The sequence below is a fragment of the Adelges cooleyi genome, unplaced genomic scaffold (genome assembly GCF_023614345.1).
Source record: "Adelges cooleyi isolate 19-005CV unplaced genomic scaffold, UGA_ACOO_1.1 ACOO_flye_CR_arks_rails_tigmint_CR_PRNA_9, whole genome shotgun sequence".
Lineage (NCBI taxonomy): Eukaryota > Metazoa > Arthropoda > Insecta > Hemiptera > Adelgidae > Adelges > Adelges cooleyi.
In genome coordinates this window covers 1,100,910-1,123,006 of record NW_026096579.1, presented here as the reverse complement: position 1 = coordinate 1,123,006, position 22,097 = coordinate 1,100,910, and the positions used below count along the sequence as shown (strand labels likewise).

Here is a 22,097-nt window from a genome sequence, read left to right as displayed (position 1 = left end):
TTAACAAAGAGAAATCTCAAGAATAATTTTAATTAACAGAATTTTACCCTTATTAAATATTATCCTTATTAACAAATGCGTAAGCAACCTATGAGTAGGTATACTATATCGAGATTTATAAATTTTAAGTAATAGTAATAGGTAAATATTTTCATGTATACTAACCACACTTGTGTAAAATATTTATATTACACTGGATCCGTATATTATACGAACTATAATATAGGTTTCATCATTCAAAATAGAAGATCCAAACACGAACGAAAAAAATTTTCTCTAGCCTTTCATAATACACGTCAAATTCTGCATAGTATAGGTATATAATAGTTATAAAATAAGGCCAAGTCAAGAGGTATCTCGTGTGTTTATGTACGTCGACTTCACTTTTTCCACTTAGGTTTTCTCATTACTACAATGTATGCTTTCATTTCACGAATGCTTCATATCTCTCATTGTCTGTCCATTTCAAATACTTTTTAATAAGTGTTACAATTTTAGAAAAATATCGATAAGAATTTCGATGCATATTAATTTACATAAAAGCCGAGCTTGTAGGCAAGAAATAGTGACGGTATTTAAAAGAATAAATAACATGCCGGTGTCAGCATGACCTATTGACCTACTGATGAGTACTCTATCTTAAGGACGCTCTCACGCTAATGAACCTAATAAAGTCATGTTGGTTCAAACATGTCACAAACATTATTTTCAGCAAACATATTTACATAGGCTCATAATGAAATTAGGTAAAATGTAAATTGAAAAGATTTTACAATTCACTAAAAAAGATTAACGTGGATTCTAATAACTGTGTAATAATAACCTACCAATATAAAAAATTAATATGTTGATATTATTAATTGTTTTAGGAGGATCAACTGGTCAGAGTGTTGGAAAAGAATACCGAGCTAACCATCCAGAACACAGATCTCCATAAACAAGTTTTGCAACTCCAACATGTTAGTGTGCATATTATATAATAAGTGTAACATCGTTTAAAATACATACATATGGTTAAGTTCAAAAAAAATATATTCAATACATTATAGGAATAACGCATTAAAAATTAAAATTACTATAATATATGAATTACAATGTTTATGCAGGCCGCAAGAGCTTTACATCAGGTCTGTAAACAAATTTCTCGGCACACACGTACTTATCCACTTAAAGTCACACGTTGATTTCGTAACCAACCTATTAGTACAATTTGAATCTAAACCAATTTTGTACCTAACCAAACAATCCCAATATTAACACCTAAATAGTTGAGTAATTGTCCGTGTATTAGAAATTCTGAAACAAAAATTGTTTAGTTTTGTGTCTATCAAACAGCCTAAATATAATATTATTTTGATTGCATTTTTCTGTGAACGGTTAGTTGGAACAGAAGTATTCTCAAAAACTCAATTAGCATGTTTAGTAACATTTTGATTCTATTAACATTGTACCGGTAAACGTTTGATGCTATTTCAGTGTTATAGCGCTATCGAGTAGGGTTGTGAGTACTGAGTACCAATATATCTGTTTGATCTTTGGCTGAAAGTTCAGTGTTTATGTTCGGATAACGATATCTACTCGATGTTACTCGATATATTAAATTTATTAATTGGTTTAAATTTCTGCACAGGTGAAAAAAGGTTCCGGGCTGAGTTTGGCATCAGCCCGGGCAAATGCAGAACACGAAATCGATGAAATCCTCAAAGTAAACGTGACGACTCGTCTAGCTAACAACGTATTTGTTAACATTGTGTTTTTATTTCTTATAGCTTATGCAAGATGCGACCGACAAAAAGAGATCGTTGGAAAAAGAACACAAAGAGTGTTTGGTTAATCTCCAAGACAAACAGAGAGAACTCCAAGCCAAACCGTCGAATGTTAGCTATGCAGAGAAAACTAGACTGTGTGAACATATCGAATCGCTACAAGTATAGAATATTCATTAACAGTTCACATTTTATTAAAACCTTACCCGCAGTTATTACATACTGCTTACGTTACTTTGTTCGATTTCAGTCAAAGATTCGAGAACTGGAAAAGAAAATGGAATTGGAAAATGTACAACAAGAAGAGTTACAGTTAGAATTGGAACATCTGAAAAAGTCTACATTGCGAACGTCGTACAAAAGTACAGACTTGTCGTTGAATTCGCCTGCGGAGTCAACAACGTCTAGCAGCGACATAAGTAAGTAATGTAAAACAAATAATGATAAAGTAAACTTGGTCCTTGAAAATATAAACTCTCGTTTTTTTCTTAGTACAATGTATTCTTGAAACAATTGTACGTAAGAAATGTATTTTCCTTGATTACATAATATATTAATTTATTTACGTTAAATTACTTTTGTTTTATAGAATATAGTTCACTTAATCATTCATCTTTACCAGCATCACTAGAGCACCCATATTCTACTGAAAAACTAAGACAGCATAGAATACAGTCAGCAGGTAACATTTTTAAAAATATGAGTAATTATAGCATGCATTACTTATATTACTACATACAAGTAATCACTTCTTGATAATACCAATATTGTTACTAATGTTACTTAAAAGTTTAAAGGTTTGCAAGGCACTATTAAAGGTTTTTACATAGGTATTACATATTATATTTTAACAGCTTGAATACGAGTCCGCAACACCGCGGGATACATTTTTATGTATCCAAAGTGGCTAGTAAACATATCAAGTTTCTGGCTAATATTTTAGTGTTTTCATAATATCTAGCCCAAACCAATTCATAGAGAATTTGGTCTCTTAAATTATTGAATTTATTATTCATTTCTATTTTGAACTTGTGAATACAACATAAATGCCCCTACCCCCATTCCTACCCTCAACCCCAACCCTCATCTCTTAACCCCTAACTCTCACCCCCTATCTCCTTTTCTTACCTCTTATCTCTCTTATCTTATCAGACGAATCAGCTGTTATTTTTCGTTATGATAACTGGCGTCGGTTTTTTCGTTATGATAAGCGGTGTCGGTGTCGATTTTCCGTATGTGTGCCATAGCAAAGACATAAAAATATCAAAAAAAATGATTTATTCATCAAAAGGATGATTACGCGCATTAGATACTGTAAAGAACTGTTGAAGAACATAATCTTAAATTAGTGGATATTATTGCGATTATCTTAACTAATTATCAAATAATAGTTTTTTTTTTAATATCTCACCGATATTGAGTATCGGCTGTTGTCTAATAATTTTTTTTTTTTCAAAATCGATAAGGAGATGTATTAGAAACAATCAGTATAAACAGCAGGGCTGCGCTAGCGGGTAGGACATCGACCTTGCCTTCGGAAATCGACCGGATAATGGCGAAAATCGATCAAGACAATCGGGTGCTGGCTGAACTCGACAAGACCAGATCGACAATAGGTAAGAGCAATATATACGGTCAATATTTTAATCGTGTATGTCATATGTACATAATATAAACAATAAACATGGATATTTTATAAAAACACAAAATGACAAACAAAAAACAGTTGCCGGGGGTCCTGGGCAAACTGCACCGCATCATAAAGTCAAAATAAAAAGTGATAAAACGGATTCAAACACGGAACCGCTTCGGTCGTGCTTGAAAAAACGCAGTAAGTCAAGGACGCAAAATAAAATTATAAACATTTATACGCCAAAACATTAGCCTCGTATAGATAGCTTAGTCGATTAGATGTTCAGATCGAATATTTCGTTAAAATTATTAAAAAAAAAAAAAAATTCCTTTAGAAAATCTTGTTGTTTACAAATACGGACCATTTTAACCAATTAACGATCAAACAAATACATTAGTTTTTTGATTATTAGCACCAACGCTTGTTTTTATTTTATAATCAATTATACATAAATATCCAAGTGACCTACTTAACACATAATCATATTTAGATTATAAATGAAATACTATATTATAATCATTGTCGCACATCAATAGCTAGAGAAAATAGTATATTTTAATCTGTATTTTGTGTATGCATCGCGTGCATTGTAATGATTAAACTTATTATTATTATTATTACATATTTTAACTATAAATACAACTATAAAATTTGTATTTTTGTCTACACAATTTTGCAAAATAATATATAATACCTACGTGGTTCACGTGCTTTTTTATAGTCTTGTTATTGAGACAATCTTATATTCTACACACTGTCACGTCATAGAAGTTAGATTCTGTCAGATAATGCATTTGCCATTTGTTCTTATGAACTTAAATAAGTTATTTTCATATTTACGGTTTTTTGATACGAATCTTGCATGAGGAAAATATTAAATGTGTCGAAAAATAACTAAAATAATTTAAGAGGCCTCACGACTATTACAATAATATTAACAATGCATATAATGCATACCGCTTATTATTTGCAGTGTTATAGGTTTATGCTGGATCTGAGGTCTATAGAGGCCTATATACTTAGTGATAGTTTTTTTAAATGCTTAATATTGCTAATAAATGTTAACTACGGCATAGCTATTATGTATGTGCCTATGCAAATAAATAATAACAGTATAGTTTCTAACAAACAACTAAGTAAAAAGTAATAGTAAAAATTTAACAGTAAAATTTAAAAAACAAATTTAATTAGTTGTACAATTCATATTGTATATTTATTTGTATAGAAGATGCGGTTATATTCTTCGGAATAACTTCAACAGATGTATACAAATGACAATAATTGTAAAAATAAAATAATTGAATAAGCTGAAAACCAAAATATTTTTTTAAAAAAAATGTGAAATTCAAAGGATAATAATGTTACAAACTTTCTAAATTAGTGTCCCAAACACATCCTTCTGTGTGAACACATAGGGAAAATTGATAGAACCATTTTATTTAATGGTCATTTCAATATTCAACTTTTTAGTTTTCTAATATGTTCACCATGAATTGGGGTTTCGGATATTTTTATCTAGATTCTACCAAAATATATAGGTCAATACAATATAATATATCAATACATTGAACGAACAATATTATATCACCTTTTAGAGAAGTGAGGCCCCTTAAGTGGTTCACGTTTGTTAAAAACTGTTTCGCTAGTTTTTAGCAATTTAGTATATTTATTCATTTTACCAAAACATTTTTGTAAATAATTCTTTGTTTCTGTTATTAAGCTCCGTTGAAATAGAAAACAAATTTTACCTTACAGGTTTACCGACTGCCGGTAACATACTAACGTCAGTACCGAGTGCGATGCAAATACAAGAGGCGAATTACGCTTTGAATTCTGCACCGCAATCCATGAATTATCCGTACACTGAGGTATGCTCAATTGCTTGTAAATCCCTTAAATTGTAACACGACCTTTTTACTATGTCAAGCTTTATCGTATGGCCCCTGGTCATCTTACACAGACATATCAACCCCTATCCATCGGCACGTCGGTACTACCATCCGTGGGACCACTGACCACCACGACTCCGGCACTTGAAACGACCTTATTAGCCACAGGGCAGCCAGCCAGATTACCACCTAGAGGACGAATAATGCCCGCTCTGCCCAGTATAATAAACGCTCATCCGGATCTCGATTGTGAGTGTTTTCTCGTTTGAAATGAAAATTAATAACGCAGATTAAATGGTTTTAGCTTCGATGCGGAGCTGAGAAGGTATTGTTTTTACAATGATGTGTTTTTATTTTTTGTGTCTGGACCTGAACTCTATAGATGAGAAATCATACCTGGAAGGTGCTTTGTCAGGCCAAAAATTTAAAAAAATCACCCCTTCCCGATCAAAATCGAGAAAAACACCTAAAAAATGTACAAATTTTTCAACTTAAAATTACGATGCTCTATAACTTTTTAAAAAAATAGTCGAAAATGTTCCAAATTTATATGAATTGTTTTTCAAACATAGTACTATCGATAAACATTAACAAACCAAAAAAATATCATAAACCCTTTCCCTTAGAAGTGATAGAATTTTTTTATTTATTTCACTTTTTTAAGCAAATTTTAGAGATTTAGATCTGAAAATTAGACCGAAGGTAGATCTAAAATGGAACTATAACATATACAATTTTCTCAAAAATCTGTAGTGAAATTTTTTTTTTTATTAAGGAAAAACCCCAAAAATAGGGTACATTTACACTTTGGCCGTAGTCAGTTTCTAGGTTGCTATGTGCGGTGAATCAACAGTCAACATGTAATGAAAATATTTGTATTATATTGTTAATTACGATACCTATATGAGTAACTATGACAGTACATGTTTATAGACAGACGATCAACCCTTATCGTATCCACCCTGCACAAGACTAAATATTAAATTTTACGTACATTATTGCTGGTCCCGCGATATCTTCTAAACCGCTATAACTGGTTTGAACATACTATCCACAGATTCGCATCGAAGCGTTTATTTAAAAGTGATTTTATCACTTTCAGTTATAATAAAATCTGTAGACCTGTGACCTCTCCGTCCCCACTATGCCCCGACCCCACTGTACTGGCTTTTTTTTTTTTTTGCAGATCAAAATAACGTCATAAACGATGCACTTGTTTTAAATATAGACGCTAGTAAACGTCTGGGCGAAAGGAGAATGCCCGATATGCTGGACATTCCCGGTAAAGGACAGTGTTATGTGTACTGTGCTAGGTAATGTAACGTGAAAACAATTGAAATTTATATTTCTATAAATTGTAACCATATAACATTATTATATTATTTTCAGATATTCGTACGATCCGTTCTATTGTTCCCCGAATGAAAACTTCGAAGAAGAGCTTCCGATCACGGCAGGAGATTACATTTTGGTTTGGGGAAATAGAGACGAAGTAGGAACACTAACTCAGATCGTTCGAGAATTGTAAAATATAACAACCAGTTGAATTGTTGTTTACAGGATGGATTTTTCGATGGCGAACTTTTAGACGGTAGACGTGGATTAGTGCCTTCCAACTACGTACAACAGCTATACGGTAGAGAACTAGAGGAATTCTATCAATCAATGGTGGTCAGGCTGAGAGAATGTGACGACAGCGCCACCACCACAGTGCCGCAAAACATAGAAGACATGCTTCCAGGTCGGACAGACGGTGAAGCCAATTGATAGTATTCCATTGGAATAACCGAATTGTCACGTTAAGTAAACAACCAACTTGCATATTTATTTATGTTTTAGACGAGCAAATGAAGAGACTTGCTCAACAAGAATACAACAACATGTTTGACGATTATCAAGAAGACGATAACGTGGACGATGATGGTGAGAATATTTATTTAATATATACACTAATAATTAGGTAATTCAGTTGATCACCTTTCAGATTATTTTCCTAATTTGTTTTAAAATCAATACAGAAAAATCGATTTAGATATCAATTTTCTTTTAATTACTGTCGATAGCAGTATTGCAACTTGAAATAGAAATATTCAATGAATAAATCAAATATATTACATTATCATTACATTTCATTTATAATTTAAATTTATGTAAACCGAGATAACTATATTAGATACGCGTATAAAAAAGCACCTAAAAGATTAAGTTTCATTAATCTAAATATCTAAATTTAAAATCATCTAAACCAAGTATTATAGTAGGATAATAATTATCGCAGTAGGGTGAAATGAATACAAAATATTGTGTATTTATTTTGAATTGCTTACAGAAGTTATACAATTTTTATGTAATATATTTTGCTGCTATTAGTATCTTAAAATACTACAGTTGAAGTTTAAAAATTGTTCATAAATATCTCATACATTTTAAATTTATTTTTAATTGTATTTTGGCAGCAAAAGATATTTGTTTTAATATTTAATTTTGACTTTTAGTAAGTGTACACTGTACAAGCTAGAGCCATTATCAACTAGAGGTGTATTTTTTTCCGTTTCAACGTTTATAATATCATTTTTAGAATATTATCGTATAGTTTTTGATCTACTATTATTCTTACATCTACCGTAATTAAAACAAATAATATAATAATAATAAGAAGCTGGTTGTTTTTCTAAAATTATAGTACATATGTTAGGTCACAAGAATTCGCTAAAAATACATTACTTATAGTAGAATTATTAAAAACTAAAACTAAAACCGTAAAGTAAAAATACAATATGAAAGAGTTTTTTTTAACTTCAAATAAAAGTAGAGTAATTTGAGATAATATAGTTTTACAAAATCGTTGCAGGAAAATTGTTTGTACCTAGTGATATATTTTATAAACATATTTTTTTTCTTATTTTTTACTCACATTGTATTGGCGGCTGAATATTCTAGACTAGTGCATGTAGAGCTAGCGTAGAGTAATAGCGTCTTGTTTGGGGGGAATTGTTTTTTCCGGGGCGTCGTCACTGTTAGACATGTTCTTCTCGCTGCTAGTACCGGCCCCGAAGCAGCTGACGTTGGAAAGACAGCTGAACAAAAGCGTGCTGATCGGATGGAACGCGCCCTCGCAAGAAGAAGGATGTCTGCCCGAATCGTACCACGTGTACGTGGACGGCAATCTCAAAACGACCATCAAAGCTACCGAAAGAACCCGTGCTCTGGTAGAAGGAGTCGACTCTAATAAGGTACCCGTAAATAGAAAAAAATAAAAATGTAATACACCTACCAAAGGCGCCCAAATTTCGTGTACAGCACCGTTTATCTGTGTATTTTAAAAATTCAATGCGCCTACCCAATAAATAATGCATAATTAACAATTATGTTATTAAAACGAGGGGACATTAAAGCCCTAATTTATATTGCGCAATGGCCCCCAGATGATAGTTACGGTTAATAAAGTGTATCCCTACTGCCCACGCACTTTGGGGTTTAACATCCACGTGGGCGGTCGTCACTCGGGTCGGCCGCCGACCTAGGTCGTGTTATCTACGTGGTGACTTTCCGTTTGACAAAATTACAATATACAGGGTGTTCTAGCATGAAAGGTAAGTAATAAGTGATTAGACATTTGGGGAACATCTGGATAAGTAAAAACTTGAAGGTTTCGACAAATAAGTAAAAAAATAATGACCTAAAAAAATATTCCACGTTATTCAGTGCAAAATACTCACCTTAAAAGAGGGGTCACATCGTTTTCAGTCACTAATTCTTCTCTTATCACTTATTTTATCATTTATTTCTTACCTCTAGTCATAGATATATATATATATATAATAAACTAGATTGCTAACTGTACATGCCACCAATAAAGAAAATTGAAGCAGCCACTTTTCGCCATCTTGGTGGGAATTAGAACCTTATCACGCGAGAATAATATGTGTTTATAACAATCACATATATATATATATATATATAATATTGATATAATAATATATACAGATATATATTATATGCATTGATAACACACATATATCCCACCAGAATGGCGGACCGTCGGTTTCAATTCTTATCGCTAGTTAGCAATCTAGTTTATTATATATATATCTGTGCCTCTAGTCTCTAATCATTTATCTCTTATCATTTGTTTCTTATCTCTTATATCTAATTATTTATCTCTAATCTCTTATCATTTATCTCTATATAGAAAGGGACTGAAAATGGTGTGACCCCTCTTTTAAGGTGATCTTTTTCCACTGAATAACGGGCATATTTTTTTTTTTTAGTCATTATTTTTTTACTTAACTGTCGATATTTTAAATTTTAGACTTATCGAAAAAATGAAAACGGGGGGCTTATTTAGGGGTTCCCCAGATGTCTAATCACCTGTTACATACCTTTCATACTGGAACACCCTGTTTAATTTTATTATTCTATTGAAGTTTCATTATTTTTGAAAGTTTTTTACTCCACCACCACCACCACCACCACCGAGTACGTCTAAATAGACTTAACAGCTTTACACATATACTTTTACTTTTGTGTATAGAAACCTGTAACATCCTCGCGACACATACTGTATATAGTTTTTACCCAGAAGTGCGACTGACTATCTTCTTTTGCGATTGTGGTGTTGCAGCCTCATAGGATTAGCGTGAGATCTGTGACAGCCAACAGGAGGACGTCCAGAGACGCGGCTTGCACAATGGTAATCGGCAAGGAAAAAGAACTACCTCTTCGGCCGTCCCACGTGAAAGCGAGTCAGGTGACTTCCACATCGGCCGTAATATCCTGGCTGCCGAGCAACAGCAACTTTCAACATGTCGTTTGTGTGAACAATGTTGAGTTGAGAACTGTCAAGCCCGGTGTATACAAACACACGATAACAGGTATAGATCCGCATAGATCCATGTACATTGTAATTTGTAGATCCACTTTAAAGATTTTACCTGTTTCGAGGAAATATCCATTTTTTTTTTATTATAATATATCCATTGAATGTTTTTGTATTATAATTATTATTCATCAGGGTGCACCTAAAAGTATTGTCTTAGACCTAAATTACGTCAGCATGTTTATAAAATATACAATTATAACATAACATACAAGAATGAAAAACGTCGGATATTTTAAAGAAAGTTTTTTCTTATCTCAAGAACAAGTCAATCACTTGGCTAAGCACTCGACCGTCCTGAAATGAACGTGCAATATTTTTGCATCTCATTTACTTATACAAGTGATGACATTTTAATTTGGGTATCAAAAAACTATCTACCTATCGACAAAAAGTTAACGACACTACTTAGAAGTAATATTAAATAATAATTAGTCACAAGTAAGGTTTTCGTGTAGGTTCAAATCCAGATTAAGTGTTGGCCTTAGTTAAAACTGTTAATATCTTTGTTATCCTTAGCTTTTGTGACATTTTCGGGGCGTCATTTTAGTTGCTAAATAATGAATTAAATATAAGTGTTAAGGGGGCGAATTTTCATTGACACCTGGTCTTAGCATTGATACAAAGCTGAAAGTTTTTGGTTTTATAATTATGTGTTTTACGCATAGTATATCTTATCAAAGCTTTATTTGTAGAATGAAAAAAAACCAGGATAGACACAATATTAGTATAATTATTTTGTGACATTAACTGTAAACTATTATTACCTGTCTAATAGTTTTTTTCTAAATTAGACCAGATGGTTAATTACCTATTAAAAATCTTAAAATAGTACTTGTATTACTGCGGCATTTGGAAACTAAAAGATACATTTATGTTATTCCTATTCCTATGCTCTTTATCATTTGAAATTTCGGCTTCTCAACTTTAAATTACAATACTTCTTACTACTCGCATAAAAAAAAATAAAGAAGCACAATATTGTTATAGATTGAATACCTTGAATGGCGCCCTTGGATACAAATTTGTTTAGTTCTCATGTTTCTCATTTAAAATCCAAATTTTAGATTATTGCATGTTTATGGATTACAATGTTATTACTATTTACTTTTATTTTTAAAAATGGGTTATTATTACATTTTTATTTAAAAGTAAAAATGTTTAACTTGAATTAACTTGAAACACAAGACAATTATATAAGGTTTAATCTAACAATACACTATTGGTTTTTGAAGTAGGTATCCTTTATAAAAAAAAATTGCATTAAATAATTTAAAATTTACACTATACGTGTCTCTAACGCGAAACTAAAAAAATAACCATAAATTAAAAATGAATGTTTGTTTTTCATAAAAAAAATGTTCAACTCCTATTATAGGACTCTGTTACCATTTTACAATTACTTTGAAAATACTATTTTTATCTAATAATTTACACCTACATATAATTTTACTATTTTTATATATTTTAATAGAGTTTAAAATACAAGTTGAATTGTTAAAAACATATTATTTTGGTTGTTGGGTTGTGTTTAGGTTTGGTGCCTAATACTCTGTACAGGGTAACAGTTAGTGCTAAGACGTTGCGTGCTCCATCGTTTGATCAAAAAAGGACAACTGCTTCTATGGAAAAATTTTCGACGCACATAAATTTTAAAACACTTCCTAAAGGTAAATCATTTTCGTTCAAATACAGGCTTTACTTATTACGACTCATTTAACGCTCGGTCATGAAATTTCAAATCACTGCTAATGTATTGTCTATTAATACTTAATCTTATGTTTATTTTTTATCATGGAATACATTTTGTTGGCTTTGCAACACTAACAAAGAATTGACCAATTCGTCGCAAATGTCATATTTATTTATATATTTTCAGAACGTAATTCTATATTTCAACGATTGTTATTATTATAGGTCTAATATTATAATAAATATTGTGTTAAATAAACCGTTTTAATTGTTTGCTTTATTTTTTGTATTGTGCTTGCATGTGTTGCATACAGGCTGCAAAGGTAGATTATAATGTTTAATTTTATTATACTATGTTAGAAAAACACATTTTTTACATAAAAAGCAGATACGTTTACAAAAAAAAAATAGTGAAATAGGTGGCTTAAGAGACGTATAAAATAGATAATAATTTATATTATAAACGGTAAAAATTGTAATAATTTTGTTTACCAATATGTATATTTTTATCATTTAAAATGTTTACACGAGTTATGTAGTACGTCTGCGGGATTTAAATGTATTATTTCAAAACTAAAATTTCGTAGCGGATCTGCTTTAACATAATTTATTTATTGTGAATAAAATTTAAAGAAAAACTTGTAAAACTCCGAACCGTATTTTGTTGCTTTGTTAACACGAAGACAGGTTTACATTTGTAAAAACAATATGCGAGTACACATTTTATTTACTCAAACAAACCTAATGTGAAAATACACAGGTAATCGATAGAATTGTGTACAACTAACTGACGTTTGTTACAAGTTTTTCTTTAAATCATTTTTTTCTGTTTTTTTTGTGCATCTATTCTACTTTAAATGAACACTGCCAATTATGTAGGATTACCTGACCCGCCTTCGGAAATACAAGTGGAATCAGGCCCTCAGGATGGTACTCTCTTGGTCACTTGGCTACCAGTGACCACGGCCCTCAGCGATCCAACCAACAGGGGTTATATCACCGGTTACGCTGTGTATGCAGATGGAAAGAAAGTGTCGGATATCGATAGCCCTACAGGTTAGTGAACGCAATCACAATAATGATTTTGTTATTTTTTATATTGTTATAAAAATGATGGTTTGTTGAAATGTTTTAGGTGATCACGCCTTGATAGATATTACACAATTGCTCAGCCTGAACCCTAGACAAGTGACTGTTCGCACAAAATCTAGAGATAACCAATCGCCAGACAGTGTTCCGGTATTAATACCCGGAGCGAAAAATAAGCCTCCGCATCACCACCATCATCATCACAAGGTTAACATTAATTAGTATAGCAAGTTAATTGGACTTATGGCATCATGAGAGTTTTACAGACTTGTATAACCCATTTATGTACCTAAAACTGTCAATTTATTGTAATTTTTTTTTTTTTTTAACAGGAAGAGGACAAACGTATGAAGTATGGTTCGGCAGTTCCGAGTCATATGAGACCACAGCGGAACGCTTACGGTCAAGTGATTGTCGACACCGAAGCGGAAAATCTCAGTGACAAAGAAATATTCCCAGGGCAAATAAGCATACCGTCGATAGGTTGGTAATCATTTCAGCTCGATTATCTATTACGTTAATATTTATTGTTTTTCATTCGAATATTAAACTTTAAACAGAAGTAACAAAGGAGTTTACCGGAGAGGGAAATTACAGCGAGGAAGAGTTCATGGAGAACGGCCGCGGAAATAGACGAGCACCTTCCGCTCATCCGCACAGGCCTGCTGCACCTACACCACGGTCTAAACCTGTACATCACGTTCGCCATCATTATGATGAAAGGTATAACAGCTTAATGGCCGGTTTCAAAGAAAAAAAACCGTTTAATGTACGTCAAAATGCTCGGTTTGAACATTTATAGTTGATCTTTTTTGTAGCAGGGAACCCGCATACTATCAAAACGAAAAACAGATAGAGCCTAGGATAAAACACGGTGGTGTCGGTGGAGTTGGTGGTGGTGGCGTTGCAGGTGGTGGTGGAGTTGTTGATCAAAGACCGTACAGAGGACGAATTTCAGACCCTAGACACGGTACGTACCAGAAAACAGCGAGAGACAAACGCACCAGATGGATGGTGGCCATCTATGACTACGATCCAGCAACTATGTCTCCTAATCCGGATGTTTGCGAAGAAGAGTTGCCGTTCAAAGAAGGAGAACACATAAAGGTATATTTGTTTGTTTTGCTAATCCAATAATCAATTATATGGGTCAGGTAAAGCATTGCGAAATATCTGTTTTAGATATACGGCGACAAAGATCCCGACGGATTTTATTGGGGAGAGTGCAGAGGAAGGTTTGGTTATGTTCCTCACAATATGGTCATGGAGATTAGTGATATGCAAAAGGTAAAATCCGATTTCGAAAATAAGTAAAATTGCTTACATTTTCACCTTAACGTATACAATGTCAAGACTATTGTGGGCTTATTTAACAATGTCAGTTATTACATTATTACAACTGACACTGTTGCTGGCAAGAACCTAATAAACTAAAAGCTGATATTTTGTGTGTTTGGTTCAGAAAATGAAACGTAGTGTTTTTTTCTAAAGAGTATCGATGAATATGTTTTTAGATATTACAAAGTGTGTAAAATGAATATTATCGAAATTTCAAATACAATTTCAATTAAATGAACTTTGAAAGTTGCTTAATGTCACAACTTTATAGCTGTTTTAGACTTAATGAATGTTCGTTTTATTTATATTATGATTCATACGCCTATGGTAATAAATGAGTTGGTTGATTCAGTTTATACATTTTCGATAAAAAGTATTTAACTTTTGAGGTAAAGTGTGTTTAACTACAAAGGTACAGCGTGCAGGTGCGAATCCGCAAGTATGCGTCATGCGGATTCGCGTTGTGATATTTAAACAACAGTTTGTTTTTTGTTGAAACCACTGGTAAGTAAATAAGTTATAATAGTAGAAATAATTTTTTTTTTTATTCAAGTTGTTTGGTGTATTACTTAACATTGAAATAAAAAAAATAACGCGTGTATCAAGCGATCGTTTTTGTTGACTACCTACCTATTATTTAAAAAAATCAACTTTATGATAGCCATGAATATATGATGCGCGATTCACGTTGGAACAACTCTTTGTACTTGTTTTAAACAATTGTATGTGTTTTCTAGAGCCAAGATTCTAGAGCAAGAAAAGACGACCGTTGGGTCGATCCTTATTCGGGGCCTGTGAAAAAAATGGTAGCACTATACGATTATGATCCAATCGAACATTCCCCCAATGTTGACGGAGATGTTAGTATATTGTTATTTATACTTTATTATACAATACTTAATAGGCAGCATACAATGTATACAAACCCGATGCGAGTGCAGTAAAGTATTTACGGGTAAAATAACGTCGCCGGTTGTTTAAACATAATCGTTGCCCGACTAGAATGTATAGCTGTAGGCAGAGATGGGCATTTTTTATTTAAGTTAAAAGTTAACTCGATGACTAAACATTTTAGTCATATCATAAAGTTAACTTTTTAATCATGATTAATTTAATCATACAATAACAAAAAAAATTAGTCATGAATACAAATTTCAACTTTGAAGTACGATTAAATTAGTCATGATTGAAGTATTTAATCACGGGTAATAGTTAAATTAATCTTGATGATTGAAAATGTTAACCATGGGCTAAAGTAGAATAAATCATGATTAAAAAAATTAACTTTTTTGTAGGTACACACGAATAAAGTTATTAGAGATTTAAGAAGTATATTTTTTTTCAATTTAATATTATTATGTATAACGTAAAAAACAAATTATTAATTACGAATAACAATGATTAAAAATTTTAATCATGAATTAAAATATTAACGCGAATAATAGTTAAATTAGTCATGATTGAAAAAAATTAATCATGACCAATAGTTAAATTAGTCATGAGTAAATGAAATTAATCACGTATAATAGTTAATTTAATCGTTATTCGTGGTTATACGAATAATCAACTTTTATTAAAAAATTAACTAAATAATGCCCAACTCTGGCTGTAGGCGACTACCCTGCAATGTTAACGCCCAATTGAACTGTCGCGGTACTGCGGTAGGCGTCCCCGGTATTTAATTAATTAATTAACCGTTGTTCGTTTTGTATTGAGTGTCGTTTAAATAGATATACGATTTAACATGATTGCACGGGGGGTGGTGTGTGTGTGATGTTGCAGCAGGTGGAACTCCATTTTAAAATGAGTCAAATTATTTTCATTTACGGCGAGATGGACGACGACGGTTTCTACCGGGGCGAGTGCAACGGCGTCCGGGGCTTGGTTCCTTCCAACTTCCTGATGGAAGTGGGCGCCGATTATGGTCCCGAGGACGCGGTCGGTGCACAGCAGCAATCCAAAGGACATACAAGACAATCGCAGCAGCAGCAGCAGCAGCAACAGCAAACGCAGGACATGCGAGGTCACGGGCCGGGTGCCCGCGGGCCTCCGCCTCCCCCGCGTGGCATTGATCAGCCGCCCAAGCGAAAAGGTACGCAACCGTGCACTTAACTACTTTACTTCCCCCGGGAGAAGGCTCTACCGAAAAAAATTGCAATATAAATCCGCTCAAAAAGTACACATTTTATAAAAAAAACAGCTATAAACGTGATGAAAACAAAGAAAAATTGATCAGCAAAATGGTCGTATGTTATTACACTGATAAAACCGTGATGGTGGGTTATTTTGTTATCGTTGTCGCGGAGTTTATTTTTTTTATTAACATTATAATTTTTTTTTTTTTTTGAACGGCTCAGTTATAATTTTTTAATATTATAAACACCTCGAGATCTTTATGGGAAAACATGCATATACACTGTGATACACAAAACGACTTAATTAATCCCCCCCCCCCCACCTATACACATACAAATATATACATTCGGTACAAGTTTTTGGTTTTTGCCTGATCACACTTCATAGCTTGTTTTTTTTTTTTTTTTTTTATGTTATGATTTTAGTTATTTTACCAATCCTGGTTTTTTGTCACGGTTTTCCACCCGTTGTAATGCGCTTTGAGTTGTCTTTTTGTGACTTTATGTGATTTATTTGTGTGTACCAAATTCGAATATATTATTTTCTGTTTGGTACGTTTTTCTACAACTACAGCAACTGGGGTGCTATTTTAACGTGTAAATGGTGGATGCGTTTGCTCGTACTCAAACGGTAAAATTAAATTGCATTTTCTTTGACCTCGGTTTTTGACCATCAACGGGAACAATAGCAGCTAAAAGTATAAAACGTTACATAACAAAATAGGTGGAGCTAATAATGGTGTTAAAATACTTGCCACAAAATTATTAAAATTCATAACGCTTAATACAATAAACAAGTATTGTTTATACTCTAAATTGAATTTTGTAAAATGTATATTTTAATACGATGAAAACATACTTAATACATTATATGGTATTGTAATATCAACACTCATACACTGTAAATGGATATTAGTGGAAACATTAATATACAATTATAAAATACATTCACTCGATAAAGCTTTTAATCGGTACACTAAAGTTTGTTTATCATGATTAATAGTTTTTAATTATTTGATTTAAAATATTCCCCTCTCTAATAAAATTAACATCCACGTGAATTTAACTAATTTAAGAAATATCAAGTAAATTCGGTACAAATACTATTGTTTTAATTGAAATAAATTGATAGGATAACACCTATTATAATGATATATACTATACAATATAAATCAAATTTAGAGCAGGCAAAATTACGAATTATAAATTAGGTATAAAATGTTATCTAATCGAATTAAAATGTTACAACAATACCGAAAGCTAAATAAATATGCCTACATAAATAAGATTAATAATAATCTAATAAACTCTTTTGTTATTTTTTTTTTAAATCAATTGTTTATTTCGTGTCTACATAGTATTAAACCTATATATAGCTCCACCTATGAACAATGCAAACGGATATGAATAATTAAAATGCATGTTACAATATTGATCTCCATGTGTGCTTTTCAATGTTTTTATTTTTGTTACTGGTTTTGGTTTGGTAGGTATTTGTTTTTTTTATACATATAAAACATGAAATACTTATAATGGAATAAAGCCGTATGTTCAATTTTTTTTATACGCTAATTTTGATTGTCTCAAACGGATTTAAATTGTTATTATATATTATGTACGTTTTTTCAACGATATGACCCACCTTCAATGTGTTCCAAGCATGTGAAATGTTTTTTTACCCGTTTCCATTCATTTGCCACACTATAACGGAAACGTTGCCGTGCGATTTTGGGTTGCACGCACTGAACTGTATACATGGAAGGCGCTTAATGCAGATTTTTCATATAATAAAAGTAACGCGCCTCGGAGGCCGCCATTTTGAATCCGTTTTCTTATTTCACTTACCCTATCTAATTTCATTTAGTGATTTTCGACGATGGTTTCTGACTTCATATTGTTGATATAATTTTTTTTTAACCGGTTATAAAAGATAATACGATGTTATCAGATTTTTATCATGGAATAAATGGAATACTTTACACCGTTTTATCCATGACAGGACTCAAAATGGCGGAATCCGTGTGTCGCCAATTTATTTTCGCTATGCGCTTTCCGTGTATACAGTTCAGTGGTTCAGTGATTATTATTTTCGTGAGAATCTTGAAAACACAAAAATAATAATCAATTATAGACTTGAAAAAGAAAAAATTAAAAATGTTTAAATATCATCACATGATAAAACACGGATTTGAGAGCATGTTCTGTGTTTTGGTTTTTTCCTTTTTGTTGTTTTTATTTTACCGTGGTTACATTGTGTTATCGAAACCACATGCAAATATTATTATATATTTATGTTTTCTGTATGTTTTTTCTATCTTTTTGTTTTTTCTATCTTTGTTCTGTTCGCTATAGATGCCTGCCTTCCGCAGTATGATTATCACCAGGTGAGTGCGTGTGAGCTATTAATTTTTTTTAAACCAGCGTATATGCGTCTTCTTCGATGCATATCGTTTACATTAATATATTACACTTGTGTCACTTGTATACCTCTGCACACCGGTAACCATGATATTATATATACCACCAACATCAACAACAATACACCGCTATGTTATTATTATCATAATAACGTCAGCGACAACGACAAACGCCCCCGAGTTCGACAATACCACACATTAGGATAAGAGTGATAACAGTATTCAATAACAATACAGTACACGTACACGTCAAAATCAGTTTTATTTATCTTTACAATATACAACCCGCTGAGACATCATAATATAACATGAGTGTAAAATATATCATTATGTCTACCGTTAAAGGTGTTATAAATTTGTGTTATGAACAGTACATCATTATATTAAATATTATCATTATTAAAATAGTGATTTGACGTCGTACTAATTATTAACAGATTAACCCATAAAAAATCGCCATCTCGGCTTCTTTAAAATTCCATTCATATATTTTATTACAGCAGCAAAGTGTCGTCCTAACATCACCTATTTATTGCTTAAAAAATGTTTACTGAGGCGTCCTGTTTAATGTATTAAGAACTACATAGATACTACATTTAAATAATTGAATCTAACCTAACCTTGTACATATATAAAATTGTTACCGCAAAAGAAAACAAAAGTATTCGAACGTGTGTGGTAAAAAAAATGGCTTAGTTATTTATTACAATTCACCCTCTAACTCGTCTGCCACAGTAGATGTTTATACAGTTACCGATTGATTTTACCTATCATAAAGTGAGACGTCCTGCACGGCTATTATTTTATAAAGATTACCAAAATCCTATTGTTTTCTATTATACCTACCTACCCACTTACCTGCCTACTGGAGTGGGACTTTCAAAATTCGAAATTTCAAAAAAAAAAACGAAAGATGGTACTATTATTTTTAAGTATTGAATAATTATTGCAATATACTAATAACCAGATGTCTAAAGAGAAATATTGTACGAAAACAATAGTGAAAGACAAAATTAATGAAATGCAAATTATTCGAGGTTTTCTAATTTTATCGGTTTTTTCATTAAATTAATTTTTAATAACTTGGTTTTTATAGATTTTTAATTTAGAATACATATCTACATACAATTGAAATTACACAGGGTGTTCCAGCGTTAAAGGTAAGTAATAGGTGAATGGACATCTGGGGGACCCCCAAATAAAATCCCCGTTTTCATTTTCTCGATAAGTCAAAAATTGAAGATTTCGACAGTTAAGTAAAAAAATAATGACTTAAAAAAAAAAGTTATGACCTTTTATCCAGTGCAAAAAGCTCACCTTAAAAGAAGGGTCATATCATTTTCAGTCCATTTCGGCCTCTAACTCAAAAAATGATAAGAGAAAAATGGTTAGAGACCAGAAATAAATGATAAGTGATAAAAGATAAATACTAAGACATAATTGATAAGAAATTAGAGATAAATAATTAGAAACAAGAGATAAGAGATAAATGATTAGAGACTAGATGTAAGAAATAAATGATAAGATATGTGATAAGAGAAGAGTTAGGGGCTGAAAAAAACTGAAAATGATGCGACCCCTCTTTTAAGGTGAGCTTTTTGCATTGAATAACATGGAATATTTTTTTGTTTTTTTAAGTCATTAATTTTTTACTTAACTGTCGAAACCTTCAATTTTTGACTTATCGAAAAAATGAAAACGGGGAGCTTATTTGGGGGTCCCCCAGATGTCCATTCACCTATTACATACCTTTCATGCTGGAACACCCTGTATGCTTATAATAATATTTTTTTTATAAATTGGAGAAGAGTGAACTCTTTGAGTGAAGAGTGAGTAATAAGGCTTTCCTATGTCTAGAATAAAAAATGTTTGTAAAAATTTCGAATTATTGAGGTCCCAACCCACACTTGCCTACCTATAAGCTAAAAATATACTTACTATGAAGCATGAATGATAGAAAAAAATAATAAAAAAATTGTTTCTATGGTAAAAAAAAACAGTAGAAAAACTTTAATAAATGGTAAACCGCGTTACTCTTATAGATGTCGGCGGCGGCGGATGCGAGGGAGAGAGGCGACCCGTACGAGAGGAGAGATGGTAGAGACGGCGGGCTGATGACGGGCGGCTACGGGCAACCGCCGCAGCAGGCCGGCCAACAAAACAGCAGCACTTCCGGCAAGCTGTTCAAAGGGTTGGCGCACGTGGTTCCGGATTTTGGACTGGGCGGCGGTCGTTTGCATGACAATCAGCAGCAACACCAGCAGCACAACCAACAACAACAACAACAACAACAACAGCAGCAACACTCTGGCACGTCCAGTTTTATGCAAAAGCTCAACGACCTCACTCATCATCACAACGCGAACCAACCGGCAACGTCGGCTCAACAACAGCAACAACAGCCCGCCGACCACGGTGTAGACAATATCCTGGCCAAGGGCAAAGATCTAATTTTCATGAAGTTCGGCCTGGGCAAATGATATTCACTGACGGCTATTAACGCGGCCACCACCGCGCTTTTTACCATAACCATAACCGCATTTCGAATGTGTTGTTCCCGTTTGTTTCTCGTTGTCCGTTTTTTTTTTTTTTTTAATTTATCGTCGACTTTATTATATTATATTTTTGTCATCCATTGCTCACACACAGTACGACGAAAAGTAAAAAAAAAATAGTCTCCCATAAATTACACGCTCTAATCACTAAACTGTATACACGGAAAGCGCATAGTGGAAATAAAATGGCGACACACGGATTCCGCCATTTTGAATCCTGTCATGGATGAAACGGTGTAATATACCGTTTATTCCATGATAAAAATCTGATAACATCGTATTATCTTTTATAACCGGTTAAAAAAAAAATGATATCAACAATATGAAGTCAGAAACAATCGTCGAAAATCACTAAACGAAGTTAGATACGGCAAGTAAAATAATAAAACGGATTCAAAATGGCGGCCTCCGAGGCGGGTCATTTTTATTATATGGAAAATATGCATTATGCGCTTTCCATGTATACAGTTCAGTGGCTCTAATAATATGTAAAAGTATAGAAAATAATGTTATTATTATTAAAAGGTAGGTGTTTATTAGTTATTAAATTATAATTATTATTCGCCTGTAAACCGTCGTGTTAATAGTCGACAGTGATTATCGATTAGCGTTATATATATATATATATTATTATGATTATTAATAAAACTATTAATATTAGCGAAACTCTCCTCTGGGGTGCACACTGCCCTTTATCTTTTCTG

The 22,097-nt window shown here is 32.5% G+C and overlaps 1 protein-coding gene across 12 annotated transcripts in view; it reads left to right on the top strand.

Annotated features, from left to right (window-relative positions):
* The window catches only part of LOC126846058 (peripheral-type benzodiazepine receptor-associated protein 1), a 39,087-nt gene extending 17,549 nt beyond the window's left edge, over positions 1 to 21,538 (top strand). Inside the window, exons 3-29 of one of the 12 annotated variants that reach the window (XM_050585156.1) lie at positions 870 to 959; positions 1,107 to 1,127; positions 1,631 to 1,705; positions 1,770 to 1,928; positions 2,017 to 2,185; positions 2,356 to 2,448; positions 3,233 to 3,382; positions 3,493 to 3,597; positions 5,155 to 5,267; positions 5,360 to 5,537; positions 6,475 to 6,601; positions 6,678 to 6,780; positions 6,849 to 7,041; positions 7,128 to 7,211; positions 8,310 to 8,521; positions 9,913 to 10,162; positions 11,703 to 11,837; positions 12,739 to 12,915; positions 12,995 to 13,155; positions 13,281 to 13,431; positions 13,509 to 13,671; positions 13,767 to 14,055; positions 14,131 to 14,235; positions 15,024 to 15,146; positions 16,069 to 16,378; positions 18,774 to 18,805; positions 20,881 to 21,538. In XM_050585156.1, coding sequence (XP_050441113.1) covers positions 870 to 959; positions 1,107 to 1,127; positions 1,631 to 1,705; positions 1,770 to 1,928; positions 2,017 to 2,185; positions 2,356 to 2,448; positions 3,233 to 3,382; positions 3,493 to 3,597; positions 5,155 to 5,267; positions 5,360 to 5,537; positions 6,475 to 6,601; positions 6,678 to 6,780; positions 6,849 to 7,041; positions 7,128 to 7,211; positions 8,310 to 8,521; positions 9,913 to 10,162; positions 11,703 to 11,837; positions 12,739 to 12,915; positions 12,995 to 13,155; positions 13,281 to 13,431; positions 13,509 to 13,671; positions 13,767 to 14,055; positions 14,131 to 14,235; positions 15,024 to 15,146; positions 16,069 to 16,378; positions 18,774 to 18,805; positions 20,881 to 21,318 — 4,206 coding nt within the window. In that variant the 3' untranslated portion in view covers positions 21,319 to 21,538. Of the gene's footprint in view, positions 1 to 869; positions 960 to 1,106; positions 1,128 to 1,630; positions 1,706 to 1,769; positions 1,929 to 2,016; positions 2,186 to 2,355; positions 2,449 to 3,232; positions 3,383 to 3,492; positions 3,598 to 5,154; positions 5,268 to 5,326; positions 5,538 to 6,474; positions 6,602 to 6,677; positions 6,781 to 6,848; positions 7,042 to 7,127; positions 7,212 to 8,309; positions 8,522 to 9,912; positions 10,163 to 11,702; positions 11,838 to 12,738; positions 12,916 to 12,994; positions 13,156 to 13,280; positions 13,432 to 13,508; positions 13,672 to 13,766; positions 14,056 to 14,130; positions 14,236 to 15,023; positions 15,147 to 16,068; positions 16,379 to 18,773; positions 18,806 to 20,880 lie in introns of all 12 variants that reach the window. The other 11 variants (XM_050585154.1, XM_050585150.1, XM_050585149.1 and 8 more) reach the window with 11 other exon arrangements.
* The last annotated feature ends 559 nt before the right edge of the window (positions 21,539 to 22,097 follow it).